Genomic DNA, 15,986 nt, shown 5'->3' on the forward strand with positions numbered 1-15,986 from the left:
TCATTAGAATTCTTTTGGATACATACACAAAAGTGAGATTGCTGGATCATAGGGTAGTGCTATTTTCAGTTTTCTGAGGAACTTCCACACTGTTTTCCATAGCGGCTGCACCATTTTGCGTTCCTACCAACAGTGGGTGTGGCTTCCAATTTCTTCACATTCTCACCAACACTTGTCTTTTGTTTTTTAAATGGGTGTGAGGTGGTATCTCATTGTGATTTTGATTAGCAATGCCCTGATGAGTAGTAACATTGCATATCTTTTCATATACCTGTTAAAGGCATCACACTTTCTAATTTTGAAATATATTACAAAGCTACAGTAATAAAAATGGTATAGTACTGACATAAAGACAAATCTATAGACCAATGGAATAGAGTCAAGAAATAAATCCAACCATATATGGTCAACTGCTCTTCAATAAGGGTGCCAAGAATATAAAATGGGGGAAATACAGTCTCCAACAAATGGTATTGAGAAAACTGGATATGCAAATACAAAAGAATGAAATTGAACCATTATCTTACACCATACAAAAAAAAATCAACTCAAAATGGATTAAAGACTTCAATGTAAGTCCTAAAACTATAAAACTCCTAGATTTCCCCAACTGGGCTAATGCCTAGCAAACAAACAGAAAACAAAAAACTCCCAGAAAAAAAACAGAGAGAAGGTTTCATGACATTGGAATTGATTTCATGGATATTACCCCAAAAGCACAGGCAACAAAAGCAAAAATAGACAAGTGGGATTTCATCAAATTGAAAAGCTTCTTTACAGCAAAGGAAGCAATCAAGAGTGAAAAGGCAACCTACAGAATGGGAGAAAATATTTGCAAACCACATATCTGATAAAAGGTCAATTACCAAAATATATAAGGAATTCACACAACTCAAAAGCAAAAAAAGTAATAGCCCAATTTAAAAATGGGCTTTGGACATTTCTCCAAAGGAGACGTAGGAATGGCCATGGGTCATTTTCGATCATCAACAACTTGCAGTGATTGCCCCAGGCATTTATGACTCCTGAGATTTAATTTCTTCCACTGATTTAAACTCATTTTTAAAAAGTTTGTCAAGAATGTTTGAAAAAATTAAGAATTATGAATCATCACTGAATTGGCTTTCCTGAAATCTGAATAAATGGGCCTCACCTGGCCGGGCACGGTGGCTCACGCCTGTAAGCCCAGCACTTTAGGAGGCCGAGGCAGGCAGATCATGAGGTCAGGAGTTTGAGACCAGCCTGGCCAACATGGTGAAACCCCATCTCTACTAAAAATACAAAAAAAATAGCCGGATGTGGTGGTGCGGGCCTGTGGTCCCAGCTACTTGGGAGGCTGAGGCAGGGGAATTGCTTGAACCCAGGAGGCAGAGGTTGCAGTGAGCTGAGATCGCATCACTGTACTCCAGCCTGGATAACAGAGCAAGACTCCATCTCGAAAAGTAAAAAAAAAAAAAAAAAAAAAAAAAGAAAGAAAAGAAAAATGGGCCTTATCAGAAGAGTGATGAAATAGATCATTTTAACTGAAAAATGCATTGGTGGCTGATGGTTGTTAACTTTTTAAATAACTTTACTCTTTTTAATAATGGTCACTGAATAAATGAGTAAATGCAATTTAAAGTAAGTAAATTTAGATGTCAGAAAGAAAATCTTGTTTGTCCTGATTTAGGGCTGAAAACATCACCGTGTATTTAGTAAATGTGCAATTAACCCTTACCGACCCTAGCAAGCCACTGGTGGTCTTTGGGATCCTGCCCAGAGGGAAGCGCTGCCCCTCATGGCTCCAAGCTCCAGTGGCCGTACCGGAAGATCAGGGGTGGGGGTGCCGTCATGAGCAGGATGAGGGCAGCACCCCTGAGAGCCGCTGCATGCACAGGGCTCAACAGCAAGGGTCATGCTGAGTCAAGCATTCAGTGAATACCCCAGGACCTTCATGTGGGTGACTGAGAACTCATACTTGGCTGGTCCATAGTCAGTGAGAAATGAGGAAAAGAAACAATGTCATTTTACAGAGAAAGGGAAGGGTTGAGCCATTGAGAGTTTTTTATTTTTTTTAATTTAATTTTATTTTATTTTATTTTATTTTATTTTTTTATTTTTTGAAATGGAGTCTCGCTCTGTCGCCCAGGCTGGAGTGCAGTGGCGCTCTCTCCGCTCACTGCAAGCTCCGCCTCCTGGGTTCATGCCATTCTCCTGCCTCAGCCTCCTGAGTAGCTGGGATTACAGGCGCCCACCACCGCACCTGGCTAATTTTTTGTATTTTTAGTAGAGACGGGGTTTCACCATGTTAGCCAAGATGGTCTCGATCTCCTGACCTCGTGATCCGCCTGCCTCGGTCTCCCAAAGTGCTGGGATTACAGGCGTGAGCCACTGTGCCCGGCCAGTTTCTTTCATTTTTTATACAGAGTCTCACTGTGTCTCCCAGGCTGGAGTAGGTGGCTCGATCATGGCTCACTGCAGCCTTGATCTCCTGGGCTCAAGTGACTCTCCCACTTCAGTCTCATTACTCGCTGAAAGTACAGGCATATGCTACCACCAAGCCCAGCTATTTTTTTTTTTTTTTTTTTTAAAGATGAGGTTTCACCGTGTTGCCCACGCTGGTCTTGAACTCCTGGGTTCATATGATCCTCCCACCTCAGCCTCCCAAAGTGCTGGGATTACAGGTGTGAGCTACCACATCTGGCTGAATTTTTAATTTTTCATGGTGGTAAGATATACATGGCATAAAATTCACCATTTAAACCATTTTTAAGTGTGTAGTTCAGCAGCATTGTTTCACACTGTTGTACAACCATCATCCCCCTATCCATCTCCAGAACTCTCATCTTCCCCATCTGCAACTCAGTGCCCATTAAACACTAACTCCCTGCTGTCCCCTCTGGGCCCTTCCAAGTTTGCACTAGGACCACCCTGTCTTTTACCAAGATGCCGAAGACTTGACAGTGATCACAGAAACCAAGGCCAGGAAATCCTCACCAAATACTCTTGACATATTGGTAAGCAACTGGGGGGCCAGAAGTTTCTAAAGGTCCTCAAAAAACTGCATAAAAATCACGAATCCTAGCTAAGAGGCAGTGGGTAGAGAAGATGAGGTCTGAGACAGCCTCTCCACGAGGCCTGTGATTGTGGGGGAAGGGGGGCTTCACAACAGGGTCAGCATGTGGATGGCAGAGGGCTGGCTTTAATCCTATGCCACTGTGGCCCTGGGCACTGGAGTGGCGGGTTCTGAGGCCTGTGCAAGAGCACGCGGTAAAAGTGGCTATGGCCACCAAGCGCCATTCCAAGAGCGTCAAATACAAACCTATGTCACTAACTCCTCAGTGAGTGATGATGCGGGTACTGTTGCTATTCTCATTTCAGATAAGGAAACTGAGTAAGTGGCAGAGGAGCCCCAGGCAGGCAGCCTGCCCAGGCCCTCAGACGTCATGACTCCAGGAAGTGGCACCAAGGTGAGGGGCTTCCTAGACTGGCAAGGTAAACTGTTCAAATTATTCCCCAAAACAGAATGCTTTCCACTCTAGAGCCAGGGAATTGTCTGCACCTCCACAAGATCCCATGTTACCATATTCTAAATGATGTGGGCAGGCAATGTGCTATAACAGTCCTGAGCATGGTCTGTGGCATCTCCTGGGAGCTTATTCGAAATGCAGAATCCCAGGCCTTGCCCCAGACTTAAGAGTCTGCATTTTAACCAGACACCCACCCCTACTCCGCCACCCCACAATCCATGTGCAGTTCTAGGAGTGAGGGTCTGGAGAAGGCAGATGCTGGAGTGGAGGCCAGGTCTGACCCCAGCATCTGACTGTGGACAAGTGATGCAGCCTCCTTGGGCCTCTCTTCTTAGTACAGTGAAGGTACTTCTCTCAAGGAGTTCTGGGGGTTAAATATGCTAATGTAAGTCAAGTATTCAGCACGGTGTCTGACATACAGGGTGCTCAGGAAGGATGGGCTTCCTAAGGACAGCCACACAAAACAAAACAAAATCATTATGACATTGATGAAGCATGTAGAAATTTGATCAAAATTTCCCTTTGCATCTGGGGAAAATGCACTAGTAGGTTTTAAACAGCATTTTTTTTTTTCAGAAATGATCTGGTATAACAGTTACACATAGAAACAGTAATTGAACCAAGATGATCTGGGATGAGCTTAAAGTGCAGGACCTATACTAACGAAACAGGAAAGTGTTTATCAGAGCAAAATGTACCACGTGTCTGCGTAAGTCTCAATACTGTAAAGCTACCCCTTATCCTGCAATTCATCAATAATCAGTACAGACCCCATCAACACTTTATGTGGGTTTTTTTTTTTGAGATTTGACAAAATGATCCTAAAGTTGATCATACCCATGCAGGTGTACTAGACCTGGGCACACATTTATTCACTCTTCTGCATGTGTGTTATATTTTAATAAAAAGGCCACCCACACACATGCACAATGTTATGGCCAATGCATGAGAAAGATCAAAGAACAGAGAAGCAAGTAAAGAAACTACACCATGTATGATAAAAATGGAATGGACAGTCAATGGAAAAGATGTGGTTAGAATAACTGGTTAATATTTGGGGAAAAAACAAAGATATATCACTCTTTACCCTCCAGAAAGTTGTAGCTAGAGTAAAGTTTTAAATGTCAGAATTGTGCAAAAATGTAGATGTGTAAGTTACAATCAACTCATGTAATGTAGATGACCTTGGGGGAAAGAAAGGCCTTTCTCGAATGATTGCAAGGCTAGAAGCCAGCAAAAAAAGAGGCTGACACATATGACAGAGAAAAATTGTGTGGCAAACGATATATAAATATCATTGAAAACAAAGTGAAAAATAATAAACTGGGAAAAATATTTCCAACATAAGAGAAAAACAGATTCAATGGCCTTAATATATAAAGAACTCTTAAAAATAAATAAAGACACATGCTCCAGTAGAAAAATGGGCAAAGGTGGAAAGTTTACAAAAGACACACATGGCCAGTAAGCATCTCCGAAAAGCAGTGTGTGGCATGCAAATTAAAACTGCAACTAGCAAAGATCATACTGGCATCAATCAAAAGAGAAGACTTGCTAAAAAATCTAAATAGAATCCGCTTAAGCTTCTACATCAACTACCAATTTGTAGGAAACACAGGTCAGGGAAGCAGATAAAACCTCAGGGAGATATAATTAGCGAAATCAGCACAAACTCTATAATCCAGTTAGTGGAGGGGAAAGAGAGAGAGAGAGAAGATCCTTGCATAGAGAGAGATACTTAGGAACCCATCAGCTTGTCACAGTGTGTGGCCCTGATTCGGATGCCAATTCACACAAGTTGTAAAACACAAAACAAAACAAAACAAAATCATCATGAAATTGATGAAGCATGTAGAGATTTGATCAAAAGCTAGCTATTTCATGATATAAGGAATTACTGTAAATTTTGTGTTAGGAGTGACGACTGTATTGTGGTTTTGCTTTTCAAATGTCTCTTTAGGAGAGACATTGAAAAAAAGCACAGCTGCAGTCATATTCTGTCTGGTATTTGCATCTAACAGTGGGACCAGGTGGGAACAGGCAGGCAGGACTGGCAGTGGCCGATCATCACTGGAGCTGGATAAGAGCTGACGGGGTTCCTTGTCCTGTCTGTCTGTCCTGCCTACTTTTGTGGGTGCAAAGTGCTCCATGCTAAAAAAAAAGTTTCTGCCAATGTTCGTGCACAGGGACAGGACATGGGCTCTTGGTACCTTTCCAGAGGGCAGAAAACCAGAAGGTGCCCTCTGCACCAGCAGCACAACTTCTAGAATGTTCTTTTGAATATAATTGCAAAACTTTACAGAATATAAGGATGTTTAGACAGCAACTTCTATAATAGCAAGTAGATAGATACAACCTAAGCACTCATTATGAAGGAACTGGGTAAATGTAGCATTTCCATTTAATGGTATACTGTGTAATCACTTAAAATGGTAATGATCACTTAAAATGGTAATCTAATATATATTAATTGACATGAAAAGAGTTACATGATGTTAACATTAAAAAGTATGTGCAGCCAGGCGCGGTGGCTCACGCCTGTAATCCCAGCACTTTGGGAGGCCAAGGCGGATGGATCACAAGGTCAGGAGATCGAGACCATCCTAGCTAACACGGTGAAACCCCATCTCTACTAAAAATACAAAAAAATTAGCCAGGTGTGGTGGCGGGCACCTGCAGTCCCAGCTATCAGGAGGCTGAGGCAGGAGAATGGTGTGAACCTGGGAGGTGGAGCTTGCAGTGAGCCGAGATCACGCCACTGCACTCCAGGCTGGGTGACAGAGCGAGACTCCATCTCAAAAAAAAAAAAAAAAAAAGTATATGCTAGGCCGGGCGTGGTGGCTCACACCTGTAATCCCAGCACTAGGAGAGGCCAAGGTGAGCAGATAGCTTGAGCCCAGAAGTTCAAGACCAGCCTAGGCAACATGGTGAAGCCCCACCTCTACAAAAAATACAAAAATTAGCCAGGCGTGGTGGCACATGCCTGTGGTCCCAGCTGCTCAGGAGGCTGAGGCCCGAGGAAGTCAAGGCTGCAGTGAGCCGTGCTTGCACCACTGCACTCCAGCCTGGGTAACAGGAGTGGGACCTTGTCTCAAAATAAAATAAACTATAAATTTTAAAAGTGCATGCTTGGGAGCATATATTCACATAGAAAAAATTTTGAAAGGACGCACATCAAAATGTGAACATGAGTTACTTTTGAGTAATGGGATTATGGACGACTTAGTTTCATGTTTATCTAAAATTTATAATTAAAAAATTTTTTCTTTAATAAGTATGGATTTCAAGTATACTTTTTGTTTTAAAAACAAATTTGGAAATAAACTATATTTTTGAAGGAGGAAAAACATGTCAAATGATGTTAACACATCTTTGTTAACCACTTCCATGCTTTTGAATGTTCTAAAATGAGTTTCGTAAGTTGTTGGTTTAGAAACCATTACAAACTTACTTTGTGAAATTATTAAAGGTACGTTTTGACATTTTTAGCCGCTATATCCCCCCAAAAGCAATAACAGATTATAATTAAAGAACAAATTGAAAATTTATCTAATGGAAATACACACACATCAATGCCCAGTCTGTTTCCTCAGGGTGTAAGAAAATGTCTTTTTCCTCCTCTTTTGACAAGAATACAAAGATGAAGCACTTTAAAGGGATAATCCCATTTCACGCTCGTCATGGGTGCATCAAGACCCAGTTTAGTGAAATCTATGCAGGTTTTGCCTATTAGCTAATCTGTTTTAGTACCTGTGGTGCTGACAAATTAATTTGCCAGGGAGAAACAGTTCTGCACGGGGCGAGCTCCTCCAGGTAATCCCAGCAGGAGGCGGGTTGGGCTGGAGAGCAGAGACCGTCCTGTGGCCAGGGATGACTCTGGAGCCAGGGAGGTGGGGCTGAAGGCCAGGATGGATGCCAGGGCAGCTGTGACAGCAAGTCAGGGGGTGGGTGGAGGGCGGCTGCCAGGGGACAACAAGGCCACGGGCAGGACCTCTGTCCACACGAGGCCAGAGTAGGATGGGACTGAGGTGTGGACCACACCTAGGAAAATCTGGAATTTCTGAGCCTTCTATTTCATGGCCTGTACTAAAATGGCTGAAAACACCAAGAAAATGTTGCCATCCCCCTTTTTAGGTACCCAGTCACAAGCTCCTCCATTCCCTTCACAGTCTGGAAAATCCAGCACCTGGATAAAGCTGCTGGTTCTCCACTGTGGTGGTTAATATCAAGTGTCAACTTGATTGAAGGATGCCAAGTATTGATCCTGGGTGTGTCTGTGAGGGTGTTGCCAAAGGAGATTCACAGTTGAGTCAGTGGACTGGGAGAGGCGGACTCACCCTCAATCTGGGTGGGTACCATCTAATCAGCTGCCAGCTTGGCCAGAATAATGCAGGCAGGAGAATGTGGAAAGACTAGACTGGCTGAGTCTTCCAGGCTTCCTCTTTCTCCCGTGCTGGATGCTTCCTGCCCTTGAACATCGAACTCCAAGTTCTTCAGCTTTTGGACTCTTGGACTTACACCAGCGGTTTGCAAGGGCTGTTGGGCCTTCAGCCACAGACCGAAGGATGCACTGTCGACTTCTCTACTTTTGAGGTTTTGGGACTCAGGCTGCCTTCCTTGCTCCTCAGCTTGCAGACGGCCTATTGTGGGACCTCACCTTGTGATCGTGCAAGTCAATACTCCTTAATAAACTCCCCTTCACATATACACCTATCCTATTCTGTCCCTCTAGAGAACCCTAATACACCCACATTCTGGCCAGTTACACCTCATCCCTTTCGTCCTTGTCACCTGGGTCATCATGTTTTGTGAGCTTTGCTTTTCCAGAACCGAAGGCCTGCTTTGGGGTGGAGGGGCTGTGCACCAGGAGGGAGGGCACTGACACTGAGGAGTCACACTGTGGGCTAAGGGCAAACCCCAAGGGCGACCTCCCCACCACACAGATGGGAACCAGAGGCTCCAAGAAGTCTAAGGACTCATCAAGGTCAGGTGGAGATGGTCGGTGGAGATGAGATGGGAACTCACGTCTGTCTGACTCTGAAGCGGGGGCATTTTCCTTGGGGCAGGAGGATGCCCGGGGACTGTTCTCTACAAAAGCCAGCTTCGTATGAACAGCTGGAGGGACGCGTGCCACGTCAGCTACAAAACACCCACCTGACACCGCGTGGACACCTGCTCTCTCCATGAATGAGGGTGAGAAGGAAGAGTTTACACACAAAAAAGAACATGCTGTCCATCTAAGAGTTTTCTTTTTTTCCCGTAAAAATTAGACGTGTATCTCATTTTGGAAAAGAGAAGAACAAACTAAGGCTCTTCATAAAAATCTTTCGTAAGGCCACAAACGCCAATACCTTCTTCCTCTCTCCCGGCTTTGGTTGTTTGGCACGAACTGGCATTTTTTGATCGAGTCATAGCTCTGGGATCTTACCCAGGCTTAATGAAGACGTGTCCTGTAATTCTGGATCATCCATATCCCAGGTGGTGCTGTACTGGTTTCAACACCTTGTCTTCCTCTGCTCCATCTTTCCCGTATGGAACTCTCCCATGACCGAATGCCATGATGACTTAGAGAGGGGGCTCTTCCCACATCAGTGCCGAGGACACTCCCTGGAGGGAGCACATTCCCTGCAGATAACGTGATGCGGACAGGAGCTTACAAACAGGACATCTCAGGAAGCTTTCAAACCCAGAGAAAATAATGCCAGCCTCACAGTCAGACGACACATTGAAAACCCAAGAGAAAATGAGTAATTTCCACTTGAATATAAAAGGGATTCTGTCTCTGATAACTTCAGTTGGGGAACAGATTGGACACGAGCATTTAGTAAAATTCACTCCAAGATTAGAACATTTTAAATATAAAAATAAGCCTTTTAATGAAAGAGTGTGTAAATAGCCCTGGGTACATCCACAAAACAATGAAAAAGCATGATGGCAGGGCTGCGTCTGGGTGGGCCTCCATAGGCCATCAGTGCCCAAGCTCATAGGAAGTTTGATACAAAATTTTTTGACTTGTAAATAATGCAATTGATCTCCCTCTCAACCAGGAACATTCGAAAGGAGGCTGTAGTACGTAAGGATTTGGGGGCTCTTTTGAAGTGATGTGGATTCTCCTGGCTCTCGTGCAGAGGATGGTGGATTTACTAGAATGAAAGGACAGACAAACCTCCCCCCACCCACAGAGGACACCGGGCTGCTATTTGAACAGGTAAGTCCCCAAACCCATCTGTAGGAGATTCACATTTGCTGCAACATGAAGGGTTCAAAACCAAAACTGGGACCTTCTTTTTTCCAGCTTGCATCTTCTAATGATTCTTGGTATGGCTAAAATGTCCCTACAAAGATAAAACAGCACATTGCGGGAATTAATTTACCTTGGCCAAATTAATACACCTTGGCTATATATACATTTGCCAACACAAAGCACTACATTTAAAATGACTACTTGTAAGTGATATCTTAATTCCTGAGGTATCTGTTTATAGATATATTAATATATATTACATTATAATTAAGATATTTAAAGCACTTCCAGTAGTGACTGGTACACAGAAGACTTTCAATAAATGTTACTTCCCTTCTTTCCTATAGTACTTTGAGGAACAGCAAGAGAATGAAAATACTATTCATATATTCATAAAATAAATTTTTTAAAAAATGTCTAAATATTGAATCAGGATTCAGCACAAAAGCAACACAAAAGTGGCTCCTCTCACCAGGGACATCCGGGAGTAAGAGAGGCTCACGGCAATCCCCGCCAGGGCCCCTCCGGCCCCCAACCCATTTCCTAGAGCAGGCCTCTCATCTCCTCACCTTCACCCGCAGAAGTAACTGGGAGAACCAGATGGCTGGGGATAGACAGTTGGCCAGACACTGTACCACTGTGCAATGAGAGGCTCGTCAGCATCTAGGAATCTCTGTCACACTTGGCCACATATCCTGGCACATAGCAGCGTGGCACTCTGGCCCACAGGCAGAGACAGGCACAGCCTCCCTGTCCTGCAAGGACTCCACCATCAGGGCAACAGGCTCCTGAGCTGGCTGCAGCCCAGGAAGGGTGGGGTAGGCTGGGCAGTGGGGAAACAAAGCAGTCCAGTTCTTGATGATGTCCCTGCTTCCTGGAAGGCAGGGGCTGCCCTGACCCACAGGGACCAGACAGGAGAGACTCTGAACTTGCCTGGAGGGATTATCAGACAGCAGAGTACTGACGTCAGATACTGATGGCTCCTTCGAGTGATCAGAACGAAATGCTACAGGAGCCAGGGAAGACAGCACGTGACCCTACCTGGTGAGGGGCCTGAAGAAGGCTTCACACAAGACAGGAATCTCGGGTGGGCCACGAAGGAGCAGGAGAATCTTTGGAGGTGGGAAGGTATACCTCAAGCAGTAAGAACAGCACAAGGTCAGACTGTTCCAGGATCGGAGAAGCTGTGGCGGCTGGAGCAGGGGCTTGTGGCGCACATGGCAGGGATGGGAGCAGCTGTCTGGGAGGTCAAGCAACACTGAGATTTGAAGGGCCCTGGATGCCATGGTGAATACAGGTGCTGCATTTACTCAAAAGGCCTGCGCTTCCCAGAATATTCCCAGAATCACATGTGTAGCAGGTATCCCTTTACAAAAGGACATTTTGGAAACAAGTTTCTTCATGCAATTCTCGAGGTCTTTCACAGTCTAATGGACATCAAATCTCTAAAAGGCAGGGGAAAGTATGTAGCATTTCCTGACCTTCTCTGGACAAGAACCTGTTCTGTTGGGAGACTCTGAGCGCAGGAGCCCAGCTGGCAAATCACGGCTCTGGGCTGTGCACTGAAGGGGCAGAGTCAGTGGAAGCCTGGGAGGCTCACTTGGAGGTGCCGTGGGGTGCGCAGACCCAGGAGGCAGCGGGCGTCTCTTAGGGGAGAGACAGGGGAACTGCAGGGAAATGCTGTTTAATTCATTTCGTCATCACCAACCACAGAACTTGAAAAACACAATGATTTCTTTTTTAAAAAAAGCTATTCACTGAGGTGACTTATTCCTGATGCATCCTTCCCTGCTCTGTTCAAGGAGGGGTATACCTGGAAGACATGTTTGAGACAGAAAGGATAAAACGTGGGGACAAAGAGCCACATCAATTTGAGGACTGAGACCTGGATTTTTTTTTTTTTTTTTGAGACAGGGTCTGGCTCTGTCACCCAGGCTGGAGTGCAGTGTCACAATGATGGCTCACTGCAGCCTCAGCCTCCTAGGCTCAAGAGATCCTCTCATCTCAGCCTCCTGAGTAGCTGGGACTGCAGGTGCTTGCCGCCACACCTGGCTAATTTTTTTTTTTTTTGGTAGAGACAGGGTTTCATCATGTTGTCCAGGCTGGTCTAGAACTCCTGGCCTCAGGCGATCCACTCGCCTTAGCCTCCCAAAGTCTTGGGATTATAGGTGTGAACCAACGCAGCTGGCCAAGACCCAGAATCTTAGACACAAAGGAACCTTTAGAAATTGCTCTTTAGACCTTTTGCCCCAGTGTGATCTCAAGCCCCCGCACCATTCTACTCTCTCTTAGACACAAAGGAACCTTTTGAAATTGCTCATTTAAACCTCTGCCCTGGCATGATCTCAAGTCCCCGCATCATCCTACTCTCTCTTCTTGACACGTCCCAGTTTGTCTCTGTCTCTCTCAAAGCAAGCAGCCCCCAGTGACACCCAAAGAGAAGCCTCGTACTGACCCCAATCTAGACTGGGGCTGGGCCAGTGGGACCTCAAGTCATCAGACTCTGGGACTCACAGATGGCCCACACCAGCCACCAGAGGCAGGTCTGACGAGGAGCGTCACGCTCATTGTGCCTCGACTGTGAGTCTTACTGCAGACAATTAAAATGCCTTGCCTCCTGTTTGGTCAGGCTTGAAAAGTGATTTGATCAGCAATAATGGGAAAACCCTTTTCCACTTTTGGTAAAACACAATTCCACGGAGCAAGAGAACGATGTTTGTGAAGAGGGAGTTTTTATTTGCTTCTAACCTTGGGATGAAAAGGGCCCAGGGTCAGCTGCTTCTGGTTGCACCTGCTGCCCAGCGCCTTCTCCTCCACACCCTTGGGGCACACGTGTGTGGCCTCAGCCCTTCTTTCATCTCTCACTGCAACGGCTTCTTTGTGGTGTCTGCCACCACGCATGAACTCCCTCAAAACGTCCCCCTTTCCTTTTTGGAAGCCTTCCTCGCTGGGCTCTCCATGACCTCTCTGTGGAGCCGGAAGGACAGCAGGGCCAACAGGGACACACCTCACTCCATCTGGGACCATTACGTGAAACACCCAGATTGATGCCCTCACCTCCGGTACATCTAGCTGCAAGTCATCCCTGTGGACTGGGGAAGGAGAGAACTGCACCCCACATCTCCTTCCCTTTTTGCTGAAGCCATTTTTCCTTAATGGGCAGAGCCCTGGCTGTGGCTAGCTCTCCACTTCTCCCCGAGTACCTGTGTGACAGGATGACAGCAGCCCTCTGTGGGTTAAAGATGTTGACGATTCCTGCCATTACCATCTGCCAGAGGAGTCATTTTTTCTTCTTTTAACAGCATATTCGTCTTTACTGCCACAAAACACTGTCCCTTCTCAAGAGAATTCTACAAAGGCCTACAGTAAAAGCTTGGACCTCTAAGACAATCATCCGTCTTTACCAGCATGCATCTTTGTATGATGAAATGTCTTTAGAGCACCTGCTGTGCCCTGTGCCGAGGGACACCTGTCACACCCTTGCCTCATCTTCCTCCCTTCCTTCTTGGAGGCGTCAACACTTGAAAGTGGGCGTGCACCCTTCTGTACCAGTCATAGCCCCAACAGGAAACAGATACATGGGCGAACAGGACACCTCACAAAGGGGTTATTACAAAAGGATTTGTCACAAAGTTGTCCTGGGAGCCGCGAGGGACAGTGCAGGGGCCAGACCCAAGGGATAAAGGCAGCAGCAGCTACCAGAACCTGGAAGGAGGAGATGACACATGCTGCTGAGTGACACTGGCCAGGGGACATGGCCACATACCCTGCCCTCGTTCTCCAGCCTCCTGTTGCCTGCCCCAAATCCCCCTAGCGGCTGAGCCCAAAGGGAAGTGGGAGAGCCCAGGCGCCCCTGGCACCCCCTGGATGTAAGCCATGCAGGCTGGCCTCCTGTGCAGATGCCAGGAAAGGTGGGCAGTGGATCTGACCCAGAAGGGCAAACAGAACACAAAGCCCAGACATGAACTTACCAGACAGAGACTTCACCTCAGCCATTTTAAATATGGTCAAAGAACTAAAGAAGGTCATGGCCAGGCACGGTGGCTCTCGCCTGTAATCCCAGCACTTTGGGAGGCCGAGGTGGGTGGATCACTTGAGGTCAGGAGTTTGAGACCAGCCTGATCAACAAGGTGAAACCCCGTCTCTACTAAAAATACAAAAGTAGCCAGGCATGGTGGCGCACACCTGTAATCTCAACTACTTGGGTGGCTGAGGCAGGAGAATCGCTTGAACCTGGGAAGCGGAGGTTGCAGTGAGCTGAGATCATGCCATTGCACTCCAGCCTGGGCAACGAGAGCAAAACTCCATCTCAAAAAAAAAAAAAAAAAAAAAAAAAAAGATCATGATTAAGAATTAAAGAAAAGCAGAATGATGTCTCACCAAATAGATAATTATCAATAAAGAGAGAATTTTATACATATAAACTAAACAGAAGTTCTACAGTTTAGAAGTATAAGTGAAATTAAAAATTCATTAACGGGGATCAACAGCAGATTTGAGCAAGCAGAAGAAAGAACTAGTGAACACAAAATCAATTGAGATTATCCAGTTTGAGGAACAGGAAAAAAAAAAAGCGAAGAAAAATGAACAGAGCTTCGAAGACACCTGTGCAGCTCCATCAGGTGTCCCAACACACCTCTGAGCGGCAGTCTCAGAGGAAAAGGACACAGAGAAAGGGCAGAAAGAGTATTTTTAAAATAATGGCCAAAGACTTCGCAGATTTGATTTGAAAACATTAATCTATATATACAAGAAACTCAATTAACTTCCACTAGCATGAACCCAAAGGGATCCACACCTAAACACATCATAACAAAGTGATCTAGAACCAAAGAATCTTGAACACAGAAAGGGAGAAGCGACATACCATGTGCAAGTGAGCCTCAGTGATACCAACAGCTGATTTCTCATCAGACATCATGGAGTGAGAGGCAGCGAGATGACATATTCCAAGTGCCAGAAGAAAGACTGTCAGCACCTGTTACTCTACTTCAAAACCATGTGGCCACATACGCCTTTCCTCAATATCCAACAAAACCAAACGACATTGAAATTATAATGATAGAGAAATTAAGACATCCCCAGATAAACAAAAACAGAAAATCTGTCGCTAGAAGACTTGCCCTACAAGAAATGCTGAAGGGAGTCCTTCAGGATGAAATACAGAACACTAGATAGTAACTTACATCCTCACGCTGCAATCATGTGAATGGAGTTTTGTTCTTCTAATTGACTGTTACCAGTAAATAAGAGTCTATCTATTTTTGTGTGTTCATCTTATATTCAACAACCTTGCTGGATATTAGTTCTAGTGGTCTATCTGCAGATTTTCTGGAAAATTTTTTTTTAAGAGATGGGGTCTCACCCTGCCACCTGGGATGGAGTACAGTGGCATAATCATAGCTCACTGCAGCCTCCAACTACTGGGCTCAGGCAATCCTCCTGTCTCAGCCTCCCAAAGTGCTGGGATTATAAGCATGAGTCACTGTGGTCAGCCTTGGATATTCTATGTAGATAATTATACCATCTGGAAATAACAATTTAGATTTTTCTCTTTCCAATTCTTATGTCCATTGTTTCTTTTTTTTTTTTCTTATCACATTATGCCAGCTAGGAGCCCTAGCATACCGAGCAGAAGTGCTAATAGCATCCTCGTCCTTTTCTCTTCAACACAGATGCTTCCACTAAGTATCATGTCCTTAATTTTTACCAGAAGAAAGCCTTCTATTTCTGGTTTGTGGAGTTTTTAAATATATATCATGAATGGGATTAGCATCTGACTGTACGCTGTTGCTGCATGTAACAGATGATCTCTATTTTCCCTTTGATCAGACAATGCAGTCATTTTTCTAATGTTAAATCATCCATGTGTTCTTTCATACAGGGTTTTTAAAATCTGTAAAATCCCTGTGATGGGAGCTTTTTGATAACCTTCCCAGATCCTTCCATTGTTACTGATCTGATTCTGTTCTCTGTTCTTGAGTCAGTTTTGGTAACTGAATTTTCTGGGGTGGGGAGAGGAACCCCACTGCAGTGGCCATCGCACCCCCAGACCTGGTGCAGCCTGTCCACATGCACATCACAGTGCAGTCCCCTTAGCAGCTCAAAGATGCATTCCAAGCTCTTCTGGCATCTATTGCTACTAATGAGAGATCTGTTGTCAAATTATCATCCCTTCATGCTTAGCCAGTCATTTCTCTCTAGCAGCTCTACACATGTTTCTCTGCCTTTGA

General features: G+C 45.1%; 1 protein-coding gene across 5 annotated transcripts in view; it reads right to left on the reverse strand.

Annotated features, from left to right (window-relative positions):
* Nucleotides 1-9,359: 9,359 nt before the first annotated feature.
* Nucleotides 9,360-15,986, reverse strand: part of C8H10orf143 (chromosome 8 C10orf143 homolog) — a 51,879-nt gene continuing 45,252 nt past the window's right edge. For 3 of the 5 annotated variants that reach the window (XM_063782281.1, XM_063782284.1, XM_063782283.1), the window contains 2 exons: nucleotides 10,795-10,993; nucleotides 9,360-9,844 (listed from right to left, as the gene is read on the reverse strand). In XM_063782281.1, the coding sequence (XP_063638351.1) occupies nucleotides 9,772-9,844; nucleotides 10,795-10,993 (272 nt within the window). In that variant the 3' untranslated portion in view covers nucleotides 9,360-9,771. The remainder of the gene's footprint in view (nucleotides 9,845-10,794; nucleotides 10,994-15,986) is intronic. The other 2 variants (XR_010147071.1, XM_024346672.3) reach the window with 2 other exon arrangements.

Source organism: Pan troglodytes, chromosome 8 (assembly GCF_028858775.2).
Source record: "Pan troglodytes isolate AG18354 chromosome 8, NHGRI_mPanTro3-v2.0_pri, whole genome shotgun sequence".
In the NCBI taxonomy this organism is placed as follows: Eukaryota; Metazoa; Chordata; class Mammalia; order Primates; family Hominidae; genus Pan; species Pan troglodytes.